General features: G+C 41.3%; 1 protein-coding gene across 1 annotated transcript in view; it reads right to left on the bottom strand.

Annotated features, from left to right (window-relative positions):
* Nucleotides 1-23,198, bottom strand: part of LOC121373434 (serine/threonine-protein kinase dst2-like) — a 38,509-nt gene that overhangs the window by 10,955 nt on the left and 4,356 nt on the right. The window contains exons 2-8 of the mRNA XM_041500087.1: nucleotides 12,434-12,594; nucleotides 9,614-9,715; nucleotides 8,178-8,347; nucleotides 7,525-7,624; nucleotides 5,412-5,568; nucleotides 4,119-4,317; nucleotides 839-1,097 (exon numbers count right to left, since the gene is read on the bottom strand). Of these exons, the coding sequence (XP_041356021.1) occupies nucleotides 839-1,097; nucleotides 4,119-4,317; nucleotides 5,412-5,568; nucleotides 7,525-7,624; nucleotides 8,178-8,347; nucleotides 9,614-9,715; nucleotides 12,434-12,589 (1,143 nt within the window). The 5' untranslated portion in view covers nucleotides 12,590-12,594. The remainder of the gene's footprint in view (nucleotides 1-838; nucleotides 1,098-4,118; nucleotides 4,318-5,411; nucleotides 5,569-7,524; nucleotides 7,625-8,177; nucleotides 8,348-9,613; nucleotides 9,716-12,433; nucleotides 12,595-23,198) is intronic.

The following is a 23,198-nucleotide window of genomic DNA, read 5'->3' as shown; positions in this document are numbered from 1 at the left end:
AACACTGGAGCGCGTGTTTGCTCTAGTAGTGTCGTAAATATACAGTAATGTGAAGACTTACGCTGTCAAACCACTGTAAGAGCGCAGTGGCTCGTTTGTGAGCGACGCTGTAACACTGGAGCGCGTGTTTGCTCTAGTAGTGTCGTAAATATACAGTAATGTGAAGACTTACGCTGTCAAACCACTGTAAGAGCGCAGTGGCTCGTTTGTGCGTGACGCTGTAACACTGGAGCGCGTGTTTGCTCTAGTAGTGTCGTAAATATACAGTAATGTGAAGACTTACGCTGTCAAACCACTGTAAGAGCGCGGTGGCTCGTTTGTGCGTGACGCTGTAACACTGGAGCGCGTGTTTGCTCTAGTAGTGTCGTAAATATACAGTAATGTGAAGACTTACGCTGTCAAACCACTGTAAGAGCGCGGCGGCTCGTTTGTGCGTGACGCTGTAACACTGGAGCGCGTGTTTGCTCTAGTAGTGTCGTAAATATACAGTAATGTGAAGACTTACGCTGTCAAACCACTGTAAGAGCGCGGTGGCTCGTTTGTGCGTGACGCTGTAACACTGGAGCGCGCGTTTGCTCTAGTAGTGTCGTAAATATACAGTAATGTGAAGACTTACGCTGTCAAACCACTGTAAGAGCGCAGTGGCTCGTTTGTGTGTGACGCTGTAACACTGGAGCGCGTGTTTGCTCTAGTAGTGTCGTAAATATACAGTAATGTGAAGACTTACGCTGTCAAACCACTGTAAGAGCGCGGCGACTCGTTTGTGCGTGACGCTGTAACACTGGAGCGCGTGTTTGCTCTAGTAGTGTCGTAAATATACAGTAATGTGAAGACTTACGCTGTCAAACCACTGTAAGAGTGCGGCGGCTCGTTTGTGCGTGATGCTGTAACACTGGAGCGCGTGTTTCTGTCGGTCTGGCGTCTGCATGTCGATGTAGATGTTTTTACAGGCGCGATCAAGCGTTTCTATCTCGGCGGGCTGACAGTAGGGGAACTGTATCGGGGCCAAGTAGCGCTGGGCACTCGTCATGTTCTGACTGGCGGCTATCAGGTTGTTCCTCGTCTCCGTGGCGATCTGGTACCGCAGCTGGACATTGCTGAAGAAGAAGAAGAAAAGTAAAAAAAAAATTAATGTCTCAATACAGTGAAACTCATAAAAATTGGACCCTCTATACTACTGGCGTAGGAAGCAGGGTGGTTGGGGGTGGGGGGGGGGTTTATTAGGGGGTAACTTTGTAGCAGCAGCATATAACCGTAAATAAAATGTGTTGAGTGCATCATTAATTAAAACATTTCCTTAATTCCCCCTAGCCCCCACCCCCCACCCCACACACACTTTTTGGCACAATCCTATGCCCGTGCTATACTGCAGGCTATATAGTCCAGATGTGAATTCAGGCAGGGGCCAAGGGGCATGGGGCACCTACCACCCTATATTTGTTCAAACAATATATACTGAAGAAAACACATTATCCAGTCCATTTGTCAAGGACCTTTAAATTCAGAACCATTACGATCACTGAAAATAGTTACAGATGTCTGAATACGTTTTATTTATATACACCATCCCACAGACAGGATAGCACATACCACGGACTTTGATATATACCAATCGTGGTGTACTGGCTGGAACGATAAACAGCCCAATGGATCCAATGACTGGGATCGATCCTAGACCGACTGCACTTCAAGTGAGCACTCTACCACTGGGCTACGTCACACCTCCTGTTTTAACCAATCACATGGGGTCACGTGACAAGTGAGACTGTTTTAACCAATCACATGGGGTCAAGTGACAAGTGAGACTGTTTTGACCAGTCACATGGGGTCACGTGACAAGTGAGACTGTTTTAACCAATCACATGGGGTCACGTGACAAGTGAGACTGTTTTGACCAGTCACATGGGGTCACGTGACAAGTGAGCCTGTTTTGACCAGTTCACATGGGATGTCCCGTTACAAGTGAGCCTGTTTTTAAGGGGCCAGGTCACATGGGGTCACGTGACAAGTGAGACTGTTTTAACCAGGGGCATGGGGTCACGTGAGTTCACTGGGATGTTTTAAGAAGTCACATGGGAGTCACGTGAGGCTGTTTTAGGTCACCATTTGTTCACATGGGATGTCCCTTGAAGAAGTGAACTTGTTGAGTTATCAGTTTTGGGACAGGTCACATGGGTTCACGTGAGACTGTTTTAAGAAGTAACATGGGAGTCACAGGACAAGCTGAGACTGTTTTAACCAGTCACATGGGGTCACGTTACAAGTGAGATTGTTTTAACTGGGACAGGTCACCATGGGTTCACGTGACAAGTGAGACTGTTTTAACCAATCACATGGGGTCACGTGACAAGTGAGACTGTTTTAACCAATCACATGGGGTCACGTGACAAGTGAGACTGTTTTAACCAATCACATGGGGTCACGTGAGACTGTTTTAACCAATCACATGGGGTCACGTGACAAGTGAGACTGTTTTAACCAGTCACATGGGGTCACGTGACAAGTGAGATTGTTTTAACCAGTCACATGGGGTCACGTGACAAGTGAGACTGTTTTAACCAATCACATGGGGTCACGTGGGACAGTTTTACCAATTGTTCACATGGGATGTCCCTTGAGACTGTTTTAACCAATCACATGGGGGTCACGTGACAAGTGAGACTGTTTTAAGAAGTAAACTTGTTGGGTTCACGTGGGACAGTTCACCATTTGTTCACATGGGGTCACGTGACAAGTGAGACTGTTTTAACCAGTCACATGGGGTCACGTGACAAGTGAGATTGTTTTAACCAGTCACATGGGGTCACGTGACAAGTGAGACTGTTTTAACCAATCACATGGGGTCACGTGAGACTGTTTTAAGAAGTCACATGTTGAGTTATCAGGGGCTGGGACTGTTTTAACCAATCACATGGGGTCACGTGACAAGTGAGACTGTTTTAACCAGTCACATGGGGTCACGTGACAAGTGAGATTGTTTTAACCAGTCACATGGGGTCACGTGACAAGTGAGACTGTTTTAACCAATCACATGGGGTCACGTGAGACTGTTTTAACCAATCACATGGGGTCACGTGAGACTGTTTTAACCAATCACATGGGGTCACGTGACAAGTGAGACTGTTTTAACCAGTCACATGGGGTCACGTGACAAGTGAGATTGTTTTAACCAGTTATCAGGGGCTGGGACAGGTCACATGGGGTTGACAAGTGAGACTGTTTTAACCAATCACATGGGGTCACGTGAGACTGTTTTAACCAATCACATGGGGTCACGTGAGACTGTTTTAACCAGTCACATGGGGTCACGTGACAAGTGAGACTGTTTTAACCAGTCACATGGGGTCACGTGACAAGTGAGACTGTTTTAACCAGTCACATGGGGTCACGTGACAAGTGAGACTGTTTTAACCAGTCACATGGGGTCACGTGAGACTGTTTTAACCAATCACATGGGGTCACGTGAGACTGTTTTAACCAGTCACATGGGGTCACGTGACAAGTGAGCCTGTTTTAACCAATCACACGGCGTCACGTGACAAGTGAGACTGTTTTAACCAATCACACGGCGTCACGTGACAAGTGAGACTGTTTTAACCAGCGGTCGGTTGGCCCATTGGTCTATTTCTCGTTCTAGCCAGTGCACCACGACTGGTATATCAAAGGTCGTGGTATGTGCTATCTTGTCTGTGGGATGGTGCATATAAAAGATCCCTTGCTACTTAAGGAAAAAAAATGTAGCGGGTTTCCTTCTAAGACTACATGTCATAATTACCAAATATTTGGCATCCAATAGCCGATGATTAACAAATCAATGTGCTCTAGTGGTGTTGTTAAACAAAACAAACTTTAACTTTTTCCATAAACGGGTACTCGAGTGCTCGTCAGGTCAGGTCAGGTCTTAGGTTTTAACGTGCACATTCAGAGCAAGCTGTTGTAGCACACGCCTGTCCTGGACACAGAAGTTGACTTCAGCCGGCTCCTCCATCCAAGATAGGAAAGGGTGGGGAGGGAGAAAGAAGGGACCGCCTGCACTGGCAGGTACAAGAGTAACAGGCGGGGGAAGGAAGTACTCGTGGAGAGCCTACTGGGGTCATGAGACTGTTTGAACCAATCACCTGGGGTGGACGCCTGCAAGATCCTCCCAACGCCGGACCGCGAACGCCAGCTGGTTGCACGCGTGTTGGAGAAGGACCCTCGAGTTGGTCCACTTGTACTTGGCCACGCCCACACGTTCCTTCTCGTCCAATAGCATGTCCACTTCTCGCTCCAGACGGTTCTCAAGGTCGCTGCCGTACTCACCGCTGAAAATCTTATCTGTAAAGAGCAGGGTAAACATTTAATCATGCTGGTCGTGTGATTTCAATAAACTGTACATTGGGATAAAGATCTGATGAACAAAATGTAGACATATAGAGTAGCTCGTCTTATTTTATTATATAATTTCACAAAACTGTGCAATGGGATAAAGATTTGGGGAACAAGAGCTAAACATATCCAGAGGTTCTTTAATTGTTTTATTATACACTTTTATAAATTGTGCCATGGGATAAAGATCTGGGCAACAAGAAATAAACATACCCAGGTTCTTTATTTAATTATAAAATTTTACAAAACTGTGCAATGGGATAAATATATGTTGAACAAGCACTAAATAGATATACCCAGTAGCACATCTTGGTTCATTACCCAATTTCAATAAATTGTGCAATTGGATAAAGATCTGGAGAACAGAACTAAACATACCCAGAGGTTCTTTGTTTTGTTATATAATTTAACAAAGTGTTGCAATAGGATATTTATCTGTTGAACAAGCTCTACATGGATATATCCTGTAGCACATATTGTTTTGTTTTACAATTTCAATATATTGTACAATGGGATAAAGATCTGGAGAACAGAACTAAACATACCCAGAGGTTCTTTGTTTTGTTATATAGTTTAACAAAATGTTGCAATAGGATAAATATATGTTGAACAAGCTCTACATGGATATACCCAGTAGCACATATCGTTTTGTTATACAATTTCAATACATTGTACAATGGGATAAAGATCTGGAGAACAGAACTAAACATACCCAGAGGTTCTTTGTTTTGTTATATAATTTTATTAAAATGTATAATTGGATAAAGATCTGGGGAACCTGAGCTAAACACATCCACGGGTTCTTTGTGTTATAATATAATTTCATAAAACTATGCAATGAGATAAAGATCTGGGGAACAAGAGCTAAACATATCCACAGGTTCTTTGTGTTATAATATAATTTCATGAAACTATGCAATGGGATAAAGATCTGGGGAACAAGAGCTAAACATAACCACAAGTTCTTTGTGTTATTATACAATTTCATAAAAAAACTGTGCAATGGGATAAAGATCTGGAGACTAGAACAGAACTGAACATACCCAGAAGTTCGTCCTGTTCGTCGTACAATTTCTTGAGCCGTTCAACGTCTGCGTCTAAGGATTTCACCTCGCTGTCGAGTCCTTTGGTCTGCTCTTTTATCCCGTCCAGCTGTTTCTTGGCCACTTCCTGTTCCCCCACCGCCTCCAGGTACTCCTCCTGTCGGTTAACAAGCAGTGACGTCATTAAAGTCAAACAACCTAGTGGGTGTATTATACCAAATAAAATCCCATAGGCGACCATATTAACGTTTGTTTAAAAACACTATATGCAATATATCAACGAAACTATGACCCATAAATATCAGTACTACAACCCCTACCTCAAAGTATTATCTGAAGAAAAATGGTATTTTCGGTATAACTAAATGTTTTTACATAACCCTTGGTTTCGTACAGGATTTGAGTACTTTGTTAGGCTACTTGACACAGTAGTACTAGATGAAATAAAATGGCATACATGTTTTTTTGCCTAGATCAAACTGATGGGGTTTTATTTTTACAACAAACACTCTCACATTTATCACCAGTGGCAGGTCTTGTGGTGTTAAGTGTTCTACCAAACGTTCGGTGCACGGGTGGTATTTGGTTTAGTACTACCTAGTTTCAACCCGTAAACATGGACACTATGTCTGGTTAATCTACAAACCAGGCAATGAGATTTTCGAAGATAGATCAGGGGTTTAATGCTCCACCACTTCCGATAACATTTCACCTACGGGCCTGCATGCAGACATTTTGAAACTAACACCAACATATTTACAGCAATTTTTATCACCTAAACTATACAGACAACAATTACATTTAAACAATTTTATTTTACGACAATTGATAATCACAAGTCTGGGGCGTAGCCAGAGAGGATAAAACGCCAAGGCAAACCCAGACCTGTAAAATAAATATCAGTGTCATGGGAAAAATAAAATAAATCTGGGGAAATTCCAAAGGAGGCAAGTGCCTCGTTTGCCTCATGCTGGCTATGCTGTTGCAATTCAGTGTGTGGCAAATGTTTGATAAAGTCACTAGTCCCAACAAACGTTTTGGCTGGTACTCAGTGTATTACAGTAATTGAGGTTATAATTTCCACTAGCCTAGCATAAAACAAAATTCCCTTGCACGTTGCAGATTTATCAATTGGTAGAGTCCAACTGATGGACTTCCAATTATATTCCATCAGTGGATCACCACGATGTTCATGAAGAAAAAGTTTGTTTTATTTAACGACGCCACTAGAGCACATTGATTTTTTTATCTTATCATCGGCTATTGGACGTCAAACATATGGTCATTCTGACACTGTTTTTTAGAGGAAACCCGCTGTTGCCACATAGGCTACTCTTTTATGACAGGCAGCAAGGGATCTTTTATTTGCGCTTCCTACAGGCAGGATAGCACAAACCATGGCCTTTGTTGAACCAGTTATGGATCACTGGTCAGTGCAAGTGGTTTACACCTACCCATTAAGCCTTGCGGAGCACTCACTCAGGATTTGGAGTCGGTATCTGGATTAAAAATCCCATGCCTCGACTGGGATCCGAACCCAGTACCTACCAGCCTGTAGACCGATGGCCTAACCACGACGCCACCAAGGCCAGTGGGTTCATGAAGAGGGCAGGATGCAGTCCGGTGGTAAACCGCTCGTTTGAAGCGCTGTCAGTCTGGGATCGATCCCCATCGGTGGGCCCATTGAGCTATTTCTCATTCCGGCCAGTGCACCATGACGGGTATATCAAAGGCTGTGGTATATGCTACCCTGTCTGTGGGACACTGTGTATAAAAGATCTCTTGCTACTAATGAATCAATGTGCTCTAGTGGTGTCGTTAAACAAAACAAACTGTTTTATGTTCATGAAATACTTGTGACCAGAAGCTTATAGTGAACACTATTTTCACTGACCTGTTCTTTCGACAATGTTGCGATGAACGTCTGTTGATCGGCAAAGAATTGACGCACACTTGTGACCAGAAGCTTATAGTGAACACTATTTTCACTGACCTGTTCTTTCGACAATGTTGCGTCGAACAGAAGCTTATAGTGAACACTATTTTCACTGACCTGTTCTTTCGACAATGTTGCGTCGAACAGAAGCTTATAGTTAACACTATTTTCACTGACCTGTTCTTTCGACAATGTTGCATCGAACGTCTGTTGATCGGCAAAGAATTGACGCACACTAGGTTCATTCATCTTGTCGACATCAGCTTTCTCCTTCTCTCTGTAAATTAACATGGATTACTTTAGCCCTGCTTTGTTTATATTATAACCATGTTTATTTTTCGGTGAGAGAGAGAGAGACAGAGCGACAGAGACAAAGACAGACAGAGACAGAGAGAGAGACAAAGACAGAGAGACAGAGACAAAGACAGAGAGAGAGAGACAGTCTGTCTGTCTCTCTCTCTGTCTCTTTCTCTGTCTCTTTATCTCTCTCTCTCTCCCTCTCTCCACGCTTTCTCCCTTGCCCTTCATCATTCTCTCTCTCCTCTCTCTCTCTCTCTCCCTCCCTCCCTCTCTCTCTCTCCTCTCCATGCTTACTCCCTCTCCCTTCATCCTTCTCTCTCCATCTCTCCCCACGCTTTCTCCCTCTCCCTTCATCCTTCTCTCTCTCTCCCTCTCTCTCTTTTTCTCTCTCCCTCTCTCGTCATATCTCTCTCTATATATATCTATCTTTCTCTTTCTCTCCTCTCCCTCTCTCTCTCCCCAACTCCCCCTCCCTCCCTCGCGCTCTCTCTCTCTCTCTCTCTCTCTCTCTCTCTCTCTCTCTCTCTTACACTTTCTTGCAGACTTCGTTGTAGTATTTCTCCAGCTGAGCCTCCGTCTTCTTTATGTCTAACAGCTGTTCTTTCTTCATCTGCAGATTTCCTACGACGTTCTTTCTCTCCAGCTCACGAATCTCTTTCTCCAATGTCATATATCGCTTCAACATCTCCATGGTTACTGGCTGTCAACAAACAATAAGACCTTAATACAACAACAACAATGCATTAATACAATAAACAACAATACGTCAATACAACAACAGTACGTTAATACAACAACAATACGTTAATACAACAACAATACGTTAATACAACAACAACAATACGTTAATACAACAAAAGAAGACACAAAATCTATTGAAATAGAGCAAGCATTCTGATAGTACCGCCCTTCCCCCCCCCCCCCCCCCCCCCCCCCAAATACCTTTTAAGTTCGAGAGCTATATACATGTGTGTGTGTAAAAAATGAATAAAATCGCTATGAGAGTCAAACTTGATCTGTAACAGTACATGATAAATCTATACATAAACGTTCAGCTCACTATCTTGAGGCATTGCAAAATAAAGCCCAGAAAACTAATTTTCTTATCTCCTAAATTCAAGAGCCATAACTCTATCAAAAATAGGTAAATCGCCATGAACGTCAAAGTTAATCTGTGACAGCATCTGACTGTTTGAAGAATACCTTGCAATACGGATTACGGTAAGATATGTTATATTTATTTGATACGAAAACAAGGGTATGAAAAGTGACTGTCGTCGACCTTAAATAGCACTGTACAGTTATCTCCCTTGTGTACCCGCGTGCAAAGAATTCACTTTTTGGTTTTGCACAGATCCATGTTTGAAGGAATTTGGAATAGGAAGTAAATTGTTAAGCTTAGTGATAGCCAAGGAGTTCTTTTTAAAAATGACAATTGGTTTGTCAGCAGCAGTGCAAACTGTTTAGCTGTAATGAGGCTTGGTATTCATACACCAGGTTTTCCTTGTGACAAAAGTGGGGCGCAATCATTTTGGGTAATTTTCAAACAAGCTGCTTTTGTGAAAAATTAAATAGCTAAACATTTATTCAAATGAGCGTTTTTGTAAATTTTGATGAGCAAAGTTTTCATAAATATATGTGTGATATCCGCCAACTCCCGCTTGGATGTGGTTTGTATGGGTGTGAACATTGTCAAAACAATACACCCCAAATCATGCCGTTTGGACACATTATGATGAAAGTAACACAAACATTTTACTAAAATTATTTAAAATAAGTCCTCTTTATAATTATGACCCTTTTTGTAAATTTCCTTGAGACTAAAAATACCTGCATCTTACTTTATTTTTAAACCATAGGTGGGCATTTAGGATGCCATAGGCTGGTATGCATAAATCTCAGCTGAAGATTCACAAATAACTGTCGTCTGCTACCTTAGCAAAAAGAATCAAAACCTATACTGTACCTGTCCTTTGGGTTGTGTCTGCACGGCTTGGGGCTGTTGTTGTTGTTGTTGTTGTGGCGGTGGTGCTGATGGTGTTTTTTCTTGTGCTGGCTGCTGCTGTTGCTATAGTAACAGAAATAACAACATAGTGTTAAAGTACACCTATACATGGTCAACTAAACAAAAACATAAATGTATGGTAGCCAACATTAGTTGCAAGGGATCTTTAATATGCACCATCCCACAGACAGGATGGCACATACCACGGTCTTTGATATACCAGTCGTGGTGCACTGGCTAGAACGAGAAATAGCCCAGTGGTAAAGCGCTCGTTTGATGCGCGGTCGGTTTGAGATCGATCCCCGTTGGGGGGCCCATTTGCACTATTTCTCGCTCCAGCCAGTGCACCGCGACTGGTACATCAAAGGTCCGTGGTATGTATTATCCTGTCTGTGGGATGGTGTATATAAAAGATCCCTTGCTGCTAATCGAAAAGAGTAGCCCATGAAGTGGCGACGGCGGATTTCCTCTCTCAATATCTGTGTGGTCCTTAACCATATGTCGGACGCCATATAACCGTAAATAAAATGTGTTGAGTGCGTCGTTAAATAAAACATTTCTTTCATTCCTTCAAAATAAAAATAAAAACTTTACCACCAGGCTACCTCCCGTCCACTGGCAATTCAAATTTAACGTAATAGGACCTCTGAAACTTATATTTACTCGTGTTCGGAGAGAGATTTGAAAATTTTGGGTTGTTTGGTGCCAGTTGCAAAATGTGTAGGTGATTAAAAAACATTGAGGAATAAACAACACACGTGACTAGACGCGACTAATTCACTATACTCAACAGAATTAATTAAAGGCACCGTAAACGTTTTGCTAATGCATTGCTAGTGTGATATTATGTCAGCAAATTTTTTATCACAGTTAAAGTTTGTTTTGTTTAACGACACCACTAGAGCACATTATGTATTAATCACCGGCTATTGGATGTCAAACATTTGCTCATTCTGACATATAGTCTCAGAGAAAAAAAACGCTAATTTTTTTTCCCATTAGTAGCAAGGGATCTTTCATGTGCACCATCCAAGACAGGATAGCACATACCACAGCCTTTGATATACCAGTCATGTCGCCCTAGCTGGACAGGTAAACAGCCCAATGGGCGTGGGGTGCCAGATGCATTTGTATGTGATTAAATATATTCAGACGTGAAAAATCATTATACTCAACGAACTTAATTTAAGGCCCGTAAACGTTTTGCTAATTATTTGCTAATGTGATATAATTTTAGCAAATTTTGATCACAGATGAATTCTTATTACTATTTCAGTAAAATGTGACCCATCATACACGAATATATTCACATATATATGAAAACTACCCAAATGTTTTAGTTTATGGTGGGTTTTTAAAAAAACAGATTTAAAGAAAAATGCTGTAAATATTTACTGGCCCTTAATTAATTTTGTTTGGTATATTTCAAGCAAGTTCCAGACAGAAATACCATAAATACGTTGTGAGAAGACGTGTTGCCTTTAAAGTAAGTTCATGCATTTAAAGCAATAAATTAGTTATTTACTGTCATACAAACAGGGTTCGAAATTTAGCATGGGAAACCAGCCACCACCAGTTACAAATCTCATAAAGTTTAGTGTTAAAATCCAAATAAATAACCACAACCAAGGTTAGGTACCAGGCACGGATTTAGGCGCAGGCCCAAAGCCCCCTCAAGCCCCCCCCCCCCTTTTTTGGTTAAAAATATATATATGACAGAATACACACACACACACACACACAGACACACACACACACACACAGACACACACACAGACACACACACACACACACAACACACACACACATACACACAACACACAACACACACAAACCACACACAGACACACACACAACACACACACACAACACACACACACACACACACACAGAATAAGCAAATTAAGCCGGACCACCTGTCAAGGACCTTTTAATTCTATTTTCAAAAAAAAAATGAAGAAAAGAAAAAAAGGTTTTAGGTCCCTTCTATTAAAAAATCCAGGATCTCTTAAATTCTATTTTCAAAACAACAACGGGCTCTGGGCTGTATCCTGTACCGGCGCCTGGCTACGTCACGCTGGGAATAGTAAACCGGGCTTTACGAGCTTGTTGTTCACCAACTGCTAATTAAATGGAATATGGAGAATATATTATATTAATAATCTGTGAAAAAGCTAATTCGATAACGTTTTTATTGTATTTTAAAAAAATTAATTTCGTTTTGTTTATTTATACCTAATCTAAACAATAAAATGTAAGTAACGTGTGACTGCAATTATTAAAAATGACTCTAATAGTGAAACATATGCTGTAGTGTTTTAAACACTAATGTCTGTTATGCTTGGCACACACGTAGCGACTTGACTTGTCGAGTCGGCAGTAGTCTGATAGTGCACACTTGCACACACCAATCGACTCGACTGTCTAATCGCGGCAAAACTGAAGATTAGACGCGACTGTCGCGTCCTTGCCCTGCACACACCTACCAATTAACGCCAACACGTCTGTCAAGTCGACGTTATTCGGTATGTGTGTGCCAAGCATTACTTGAACGTCGTGGTTTATAGTCCATCCCACAGGGATCGCATTTTTTCATACTATGTAATTTACTAAAGTTATTCATTTCCGAGCAGATTGATTTGTAAATTGCACACACAAATTGTATTTCTTTGTTATTTCCAAAACACTTTTACTTGTCTTCTTATGTCAAACCAAACTGAAATTATTTACAAAAAACATTTTGAAAGAATGATGGGACGGACTACATAATCCACTGTTTACCGTGACTTGCTGTTGTGGTGGATACACCTGTGGCTGCACGTTCGCGACTGGTTTCTGAGTGTTAGTATTGTAGTATTGTTGTTGTTGCTGCTGTTGTTGCCTAGGATACGGGGTCATGGATGCTACCTGCATCTCGGATGACGTTGCACATCCCATGTTGTCTGAAATAAACACGCTAGACTATGAAACAGGAGACTGTGCAGGGTGGTTAGTCACGCACATAGGAACTTGGGGGGGTGGCGGGGGAGGGCGAGGAGGAAGAGGCTCCTCTGCTTGAACAGGCCCGATAACTGGAGTTTGGGGGTGGGGACAATCTAAAGTGTAGGAGGGGGCACATGCCACACTTTTACCTTTAGTTATTTAGTTATATAGTTAAAGTTTGTTTTGTTTAACGACACCACTAAAGCACATTGACTAATTAATGATCGGTTATTAGATGTCAAACATTTGTTAATTCTGACTCATAGTCATCAGAAGAAACCCGCTACATTTTTCCATTAGCAGCAAGAGATATTTTATTTGCACTTTTCCACAGACAGAAAAGCACATAGAATGGCCTTTGACCAGATAGAACGAGAAAAAAAACCCAATCAGTTGAATGTATCCACCAAGGTGGTTCCATCCTGCGACTCAAGCACCGTAAGCGAGCAGTCAACCAACTGCACTAAATCCCGCCCCCTATCCCAACCAATGACGATGGTATATGCTGTTCTGTCTGTGTGAAAGTTCATTCAAAAGATACTTTCTTGGAACTTTCCATATTACGCATAATTTGGCATTTTTAATACATCCTTCCCCGCCAATGTTGTAGCCAAGCTGAGGGGTGGGGTGGGGAAGGGGGTTATGAGAGCCACACCCCTCCAACCAATCATGCCCGTCTTTTTGACACCACCACCTTACCACGTCTTTTAGACAGTGTGGGTGGCCCCATTATAAAATCCAGTACAGCAATATATGTGTCTTGAAGTGCTGTCGGTTTGGGATCGATCCCCGTCGGTAGGCTCATTGGGCTATTTTCGTTCCAGCCAGTGCACCACAACTGGCATATCAAAGGTCATGGTATGTGCTAACCTGTCTGTAGGATGATGCATATGAAAGATCCCTATATATATATATTTAGAATTAGAATTATTACTATACCACGATAATGTTTATAGTGCAGATATACATCCCACCACTATTACTAGTATACTATGTTAATTTTACCATTAATTCTTAAATCACTCTCCACCTGTATTTGTATATTTGTATATATATCGTGATTATATATGTATGTATTTATGCCGATAAGTTTGTTTTAACTTAAGGCAAATAAAGAACTTGAACTTGAAAAAGATCCAAATGTCCGTCTAGCTCTCTTACAGTCAGAGTACTCGGGCTACAGTAGTCGATGATCAATGTGTTCTAGTGGTGGCCACAGACCACAATTAATTACGCTATATGTTTCTATATAGCCTTATTATTATCAGCAGGTCGGTGATCAATGTGTTCTAGTGGTGGCCACAGACCACAATTAATTACGCTATATGTTTCTATACAGCCTTATTAGTATCAGCAGGCCCATGGATTTTTATATGTATCTTTGCCTGCAGGGGGAAACATATCCTGAAAAGAACAACCCCTGTTGCCCAGCTCTTTCTCCCAGGATATTGGTTTAAACAAACACACCCACTAAACCTGGCCGGAGTACACCCATTTTACACAAAAAGCACTACTTTTGCTTGGGCCAGAATTATTACCACAAACAAGTCTTCAATGTCAACAAGTTACACATGTTTACAAACTACATGCTCTCTCTCCCCTGTCACTTCAGTCTAATAGTTGCCACTTCATAGCGGTCTGCCATGAAATAATCACAGTCAAACAGCAGACTACTTGCGCGGACAAATTTCCAGGATTTAAAATAACTGTATTCTGCGGCCTGGTGTCAGACCAAACAAAAATGTCAGACTATCCCTACAGTAATAATAAACTCGTCCATCACACTTTTTATGACTAGTGACTACCCTTCCTCCAAGCTTAAACCTATTTTTGTTGTTTAAATAATAATAATACTAAAACATCACAAAATACATCATTATCCCCTGCAATGGATATTCAAGCTTTCAAAAAGTGGCTAACCCTAAGTATTAACCATTCTGAATAAGGGAGAGACAAGAAACATTTCATTTCAACTGATTTTCGTGTTTATATCCACTTAAGGTTAAGGCACGCTGTCCTGGGCACACACCTCAGCTATCTGGGCTGTCTGTCCAGGACGGTGGGTTAGTTGTTAGTTGGTTAGTGGTTAGTGGGTTAGTGGTTAGTGAGAGAAGAGGGTGTAGTGGCCTCACACATACCCATCGAGTCGTTATAACTCACTCTGGGTGGGAGCCGGTACCGGGCTACGAACCCTGTACCTACCAGCCTGTAGTCCGATGGCGTAACCACGACGCCACTGAGACCGGAGACGAGACGTAGCTCAGTAGTACAGCGCTCGCCTGATGCGCGACGGATCTAGGGTCGATTCCTCTCGGTGGGCCCAGTGGGCTATTTCTCGTGCATATAAAAGATCCCTTGTTGCCAAGAAAAGAGTAGCCCATTAAGTGGCGACAGTGGGTTTCCTCCCTCAATATGTGTGTGGTCTTTAACCATATATCCGACGCCATATAACGGTAAATAAAATGTGTTGAGTGCGTCGTTAAATAAAACATTTCTTTCCGCGGAGACCGAGAAGAAACAAATTATGTGATGTGTTTAAGGGGGCGCAACTTCGTAAGACTTATTGAAGGGGAAACAACTGTTTCCTACACTATTGCAGTATCACAGTATCGGTTCCATACTTCGCTATCTTTACATTCATTTGTGAAAAAATAATTACAAATAACACTCGATCGCTCATAATATGATATTTGCATTAATAACTCTGGGAGTCGATACTGTAATGTGTTTGCACTATGTGTAAACAAACAAGCGTTCAGTAGACACTACAACTATAGCCCTTCCCACAGGGAACGCCTTTTTATATAGCATGGAATTTACTACAAGTTATTTATTTCTGTACCGATTGTTCTTTTTTAAATGCTACATAAAAATAGGTGTTTTTTTTTTTTATTATTATTATTATTTCCAAAACACTTTTACTTTTCTTCTTATGCCAAACCAAACTGAAATTATTTACAAAAAAAAGGGATCTTTAACAGTATGTCTGACATCATATAACCGTAAATAAAATGTGTTGAGCGCGTCGTTAAATAAAACATTCCTTTCTTTCCTTTTCCTTTCTTCATATGTAGCATTTCATTTCAACTTATTTTCCTGCTTATATCCAATTAAGGTTCAAGCACAGCTATCTGGGCTGGTTGTCCAGGACAGTGGGTTAGTTGTTAGTTGGTTAGTGGTTAGTTAAAATGAAGAGAGTGTAGTGGCCTTACACCTACCCATTGAGTCCTTAAGACCTCGCTCTGGGTTGCAGCCGGTACCGGGCTGCGAACCCTGTACCTACCAGCCTGTAGTCCGATGGCTTAACCACTGCGCCACCGAGGCCGGTTCAAGTGTATCTTTATACAACCAGGACCCGAACACCCGTGACCAAGACCAACGCAACATTTGAGTTTTTAAGTCTTATTGATGTCCGCTGTTGACATCCGCTATTATCGACTAACTCGCCTTTGAAAAGAAGTCAATATGTTGTCTAATGAAAAACAGTATTTGTGTATGATCTATATTACACATGACAACGAATTGGCGGGTGACGTATATAAAAACACCATTGGAAATAATTAAAACTGGAAGATGACAATAATTATTATAATTTAGACACTTCGTCGAGAGAGAGAGAGAGAGAGAGAGAGAGAGAGAGAGAGAGAGAGAGAGAGAGAGAGAGAGAGAGAGAGAGAGAGAGAGAGAGAGAGAGAGAGAGAGAGAAAGGGAGGAATGAATGAAAGAGGGATAAGCAAAAAGATGAAGACAGATTGCAAATGTCAGACAGATCTGGGCCCGTACAAGAGCCGAATCGTTAATGATGTGTCATGCATGCAATCAGTCTTTGAGTCTAGACTCTAAATGTCAGACAGATCTGGGCCCGTACAAGAGCCGAATCGTTAATGATGTGTCATGCATGCAATCAGTCTTTGAGTCTAGACTCTAAATGTTTTATAACCACCAGGCCAGATTGTTGGATTGTTTTCGCGATGCGAGTAGACGTGTCTACGTGCGCTCTCGAGTTGCCCCCCCCCCCCCCCCCCCCCCCCCCCCACCTGGGGGGGGGGGGTGGACTGATTGCCAGCTTTGGGGCTCTACTGGAGTTCCGGGTTACCTATACCGGGACACGGGCGACCGTGTCTTTGGTATACGGTGACCCGCCTCCAAAGAAGAGGAACGGAGGGACTGGAAGAGGAAGGAGGAAGAAGAAACCCGTGCCAGGGACGGCTCGGGGGGGGGGGGGACAAAGCTGGCGGCTCAACCGCCAGCGGCGGTCCCTTCTGCGTCGCCGCCCCTACCGAGTTCGCCGGAGAGGACGCGATCGCCATCGGCGCCTGCATCCCCGGATCAGCCGTATTCGAGCCTGGACATCGCGATGTGCCAGCCTCCAAGGGCGGTACCACCGACCTCCACTCCCCGGACGCCGACTCCGGTGCAGCGGTCAGTTATACCGACCGCTCCCGTTGAGTCGGCACAGGGACATGTTGTTGTTGAGGCGGCGAAGCGGAAGGCGACATCACCGACCACCCAACCAGCCAAGACCAAGCCGCCGCCGGTAGCCCCGCCCCCTGACGACGCCGAATGGGTCCTTGCCATCAACGGACTTCGACGCCAACTGCACCAGTATATGCAGGGGAACACGCGGGATCCACAACGACTTCGGGGAGGATACCTCAACGCGGACTGGAGACCACTGGATGACGGCAGCAGCTACGAGCTACACAACGAGATCTTTAGTGGAATACGTGGAGTAGTCGTCACGCACCGGAGGGACCAGACCTACAGACAGTGCATCTTGTTCGCCAAGATCGACAACAGATCCATACACAAGATGATCAGTGCAGTCTGTGGCCCCGGCTACTCCAGTGTAGTTCAGACACTACGTCAGCGAAAAGACCAACTGCCGACACTATGGGAATCTCCAGCATCTCCGAAGTAGAAACCAACCTAACGGCCTTAACGAGGCCACTCACGTGGACATATAAACTTTTAGACCTTCGTTCAAACATTTATGTCGAAATTACTTCTTCTCTTTTTTAATAGTATTAAATAGTCCGATCCTCTCTTCTTTCTCTTATTTATTTTTGGACTGTCCTTCTAAAATGCTCCAAATTATATAAATATTCGACCGAGCAGTCAATTATTTTAATTTTTGGCGTGTAAGTTTTTAATCATTCCACTCTCAAAATTAGTTTTAATCCACGTAAAAATGCGCAGTGATTCGTTTGCACTCCTACATTTGAATATAGCTGTTTGGCAGTAATGACAAAAAATGTGTCATCCAGATTCGGGCATTTTCGTTTTATTTCATTCGGGCATAAACAAGCCCCCCCCCCCCCCCCCCCACACACACACACACATACAAATGGGAGATATTACGCCTATGGTTGTTGTTGTTATTGTTTATTTGTTTGAGTATACAGCAGAGTAAACGCTCCGTTCATAGACTCATAAACGAGAATCATGCTGGTCGAATCTCAAAATATACATAATTGTGCCCCAATTGTTAGTCAGGATTATTCTAAGGTCGCGATATACAAACAAGCAAAAGCACAACACACGGCATAGCACGAATTAGTACCTATAAATAGTATAAACATAGAGGGCCAAATTTACAATGCCTGTTTATGTCTAACACGCGTGTAACTAGACATTTGCAATGCCTGTTTATGTCTTACACGCATGTAACTACAGACATTTGCAATGCCTGTTTATGTCTTACACGCGTGTAACTAGACATTTACAATGCCTGTTTATGTCTTACACGCATGTAACTACAGACATTTACAATGCCTGTTTATGTCTTACACGCGTGTAACTAGACATTTGCAATGCCTGTTTATGTCTTACACGCATGTAACTACAGACATTTACAATGCCTGTTTATGTCTTACACGCATGTAACTACAGACATTTACAATGCCTGTTTATGTCTTACACGCGTGTAACTAGACATTTGCAATGCCTGTTTATGTCTTACACGCATGTAACTACAGACATTTACAATGCCTGTTTATGTCTTACACGCATGTAACTACAGACATTTACAATGCCTGTTTATGTCTAACACGCGTGTAACTAGACATTTGCAATGCCTGTTTATGTCTTACACGCATGTAACTACAGACATTTACAATGCCTGTTTATGTCTAACACGCGTGTAACTAGACATTTGCAATGCCTGTTTATGTCTTACACGCGTGTAACTACAGACATTTGCAATGCCTGTTTATGTCTTACACGCATGTAACTACAGACATTTACAATGCCTGTTTATGTCTAACACGCGTGTAACTAGACATTTACAATGCCTGTTTATGTCTTACACGCGTGTAACTAGACATTTGCAATGCCTGTTTATGTCTTACACGCGTGTAACTAGACATTTGCAATGCCTGTTTATGTCTAACACGCGTGTAACTAGACATTTGCAATGCCTGTTTATGTCTTACACGCATGTAACTACAGACATTTACAATGCCTGTTTATGTCTTACACGCATGTAACTACAGACATTTACAATGCCTGTTTATGTCTAACACGCGTGTAACTACAGACATTTGCAATGCCTCTATGTCTTACACGCATGTAACTACAGACATTTACAATGCCTGTTTATGTCTTACACGCATGTAACTACAGACATTTACAATGCCTGTTTATGTCTAACACGCGTGTAACTAGACATTTGCAATGCCTGTTTATGTCTTACACGCATGTAACTACAGACATTTGCAATGCCTCTATGTCTTACACGCATGTAACTACAGACATTTGCAATGCCTCTATGTCTTACACGCGTGTAACTACAGACATTTACCATGCTTCAACACCTACGTCTAAGAAACAGGCTTCGTAACGGCCCATATTATTTAAAGCTGCAATATCTAGAATACATTTATATATATATATATATATATATATATATATATATATATATATATATATATATATATATATATATATATATATATATATATATATATATATATATATATATATATATGTATGTATGTATGTATGTATGTATGTATTGATGTATGAATATTTATATATTGTATGTATGTCGAGGTTGACTATTACATACATAGATATTAACGCACTGGCGCAGGGGATAATTAAATTCTTTCTGGCCTCAAAAATTGTCCCATGCGGTTGCTTGGACTCGAACCTGTGGCACCGATTCGCCCGCAAATTGCAAGACTGACCACGATACGCTCTGAGCTATCGAAGCTTCGTAACGGCCCATATTATTTAAAGCTGCAATATCTAGAATACATTTATTATATATATATATGTATGTATGTATGTATGTATGTATGTATGTATGTATGTATTTAAGAATGAATGAACGCACTGGCTCAGGAATTTAAAAAAAAAAAAAAAAAAAAATATTTTCTAATTTTGCCCCAGGGATTCGAAATTGATTTTAAATTGACCGTTGTGATATACAAAATATAACTGTTTTTCGGTCTTGTTTTAAGTTTATTTGGCTAGTACTATGTTTTGTTTACAGCCGGATACGATGTATTTTTTTTTTTTTTAAATTGTTAGGAAAGGGATAACAACAAACCAACCACTGAAAAATGGACTGGCTTAGAGGCTTAAGCGGCGTGTAGTCGGCTGGAGATTAAGATATCTTTGAGACTTGGATTTTTTCTACATGCAATAACCGGACGTGCTGTAATAGGGTTTTTCATAACAGTTTGCAGATTTAAAAACTCCTCCTTCATAAGTTTACCAATATCAACGCTACGTCGACTGTAAATTATTGGAAAAATTATTTTATCTCTTTTTACAGCTTTACCAGATTCAACGTTGATTCCAAATGGCTGTTTTGTCTGTAATGTACGAATCCAGAAGGCCTCTCGTTCAAGTCTCAAGAGGTCTGTTTCGTCTTTTGAACCAAGTATCAGGGGTTGTTCAATTGGAATTATTTCAAAATTTTCATCTAACGAATGGTCAGGTAGATTGAAGTGATTGGCGACAGGGGTGTCAACTTCATGTCGAATATCATACTTGTGACAAACTGCTCTAATTCTCCGTTGGTTTTGCGTTTGTCCTACGTACTGTTTTTTACATAAATTATAGGTGATTAGATATACTACATTTTTCGAATCACAGTTCATGTCTGTCCGAATTTGATATTCAATTTTGGTCTGTTGACTTTTGAATGTCGACTGCGTTTTAAGTAAGTTGTGAAGTCTACACCTGGTTTTGGCACAAGTAGTAGAGGAGCCAGTGCTTATTTGAGGTGATTGGTTATGCTGAAGTTTGTATGGTTTATAGTCTTCAGTTGCCCTAAAGGGATTTTCTAATTCTCGAACAGTTTCAGATTTAATTTTTCTTAAAAACCGTTTTGAATATCCCCTAGGTTTTAAAGCACTAAATAAAAGTGAACAATCCTCATTGAAATTCTGTTTGTTACTCGAATTTCTGTGAAATCTAATAATCTGAGATTTAACAATGCCTTTAAAGGTGTGGCATGGGTGAAAAGACTTACAGTGGAGATGTTGGTGTGTGTCTGTGGGTTTGAAAAACACTTTGTAGTCTAGGTAACCTGATGTTTCAAACTGTGTACCTTTATAAATTGTTACATCCAAAAAGTCAACTGATTTATCTGATATGGTGGCCTTAAGTTTGATATTGTCATCCTGTTGATTTAATAGCTCAAAAAAGTTCCAAAATTCTTGTTTAGAATGTGGCCAAATGATAAGTATATCGTCGAGATATCTGAGGTACAAAAGAGGTGTTTTACTCGATTTCTTTAAAGCAGCCTCTTCCCATTCGGCGACATAGATAGATGCAAAGTTTGGACTAAAACGTTTGCCCATAGCACAACCACACACTTGCTGATACATTTCTCCATCAAACTCAAAATCATTTCCTTTTAGGCTTAATTCTAACAGCTCAATAATGTTCGTATCTGGTCTGTTTGGATCTGGGTACTTATCGAATGCTCTCTTAACTGAATCAATGCCCGCATCAATACCTATGTTGGTGTACATGGAGTCAATATCAAGGGTAACCAAGAATGAATCTTTTGGGATTTTGGTTTTTGATAATTTTGATAGAAGATCTTCAGTGTTTTTCACAAAGCTTTCATGTCTATTTGCAATTGGTTTTAAGTGAAAGTCTATGTATTCTGAAATATTGTACGATTCTGATCCACAGTCTGAAATGATTGGACGACCGGGTGGTGTGTTAATATCGGTCCATGTATCGACTGGCTTGTGGATTTTTGGAAGTAAATAAAATTTCCGGGTTTGTGATTGTGACCTGGCTTCTAAATATTTTACTTGTTTTTTATTTATATGTCCCTGATCTTTTAGACAGTGAATAATTGCATTGAACTTTTTACAATTTTCAGGCCAAATAGCTTTGTCTAATTTTTTGTAGTACTTTGAATTATTAAGCTGTCGATGGGCTTCCCGGATATAGTTCTCCCTTGATAGAATGACAGTGGCTGACCCTTTATCTGTAGGTTTTATAACAATTTTGCGGTTTTTGCGTAGTTTGGTGAGAGCACGACGTTCCATGACAGAAAGATTTTGCTGATTTGTGTAAACCGTCATATCACCCACTTTTTCCACTATCCTTTTATGAGCTTTAATGATTTCAGGATCTACACTAGAGTTTGGGGGTAACCAGCCAGAGTTTTCCGTGAATGGGATTTTTTCTCCAGTTGAACGCCGAAAATAGTCGGCCAGTTTCATTTTGTGGTCAAAAACTGCCGTATCCATTACACCATTGTCAAGTTTAGCCTCTAAGCCTGTTTTTGGTTGGGGGGTGGGAACAAAATTCAAACCCCTGTCCAGTAATGATTTTTCAGCGGATGTTAGAAGGTTAGTGTCACCAGTTAGGTTAACAATGTTAGTTCCTAGTCCTAAAACAGGGTGGATATTACCCTTTCCCGGCCTTAGGTTCTAAGGTCGCGATATACAAAAAAGCAAAAGCACAACACACGGCATAGCACGAATTAGTACCTATAAATAGTATAAACATAGAGGGCCAAATTTACAATGCCTGTTTATGTCTAACACGCGTGTAACTAGACATTTACAATGCCTGTTTATGTCTAACACGCGTGTAACTAGACATTTACAATGCCTGTTTATGTCTAACACGCGTGTAACTAGACATTTGCAATGCCTGTTTATGTCTTACACGCATGTAACTACAGACATTTACAATGCCTGTTTATGTCTTACACGCGTGTAACTAGACATTTGCAATGCCTGTTTATGTCTTACACGCATGTAACTACAGACATTTACAATGCCTGTTTATGTCTAACACGCGTGTAACTAGACATTTGCAATGCCTCTATGTCTTACACGCGTGTAACTACAGACATTTACAATGCCTGTTTATGTCTAACACGCGTGTAACTAGACATTTGCAATGCCTCTATGTCTTACACGCGTGTAACTACAGACATTTACAATGCCTGTTTATGTCTAACACGCGTGTAACTACAGACATTTGCAATGCCTCTATGTCTTACACGCGTGTAACTACAGACATTTACAATGCCTGTTTATGTCTAACACGCATGTAACTACAGACATTTACCATGCTT

Source organism: Gigantopelta aegis, chromosome 5 (genome assembly GCF_016097555.1).
Source record: "Gigantopelta aegis isolate Gae_Host chromosome 5, Gae_host_genome, whole genome shotgun sequence".
In the NCBI taxonomy this organism is placed as follows: domain Eukaryota; kingdom Metazoa; phylum Mollusca; class Gastropoda; order Neomphalida; family Peltospiridae; genus Gigantopelta; species Gigantopelta aegis.
Note: the sequence above shows the minus strand (reverse complement) of the source record. Positions and strands in the feature narration are given on the sequence as shown.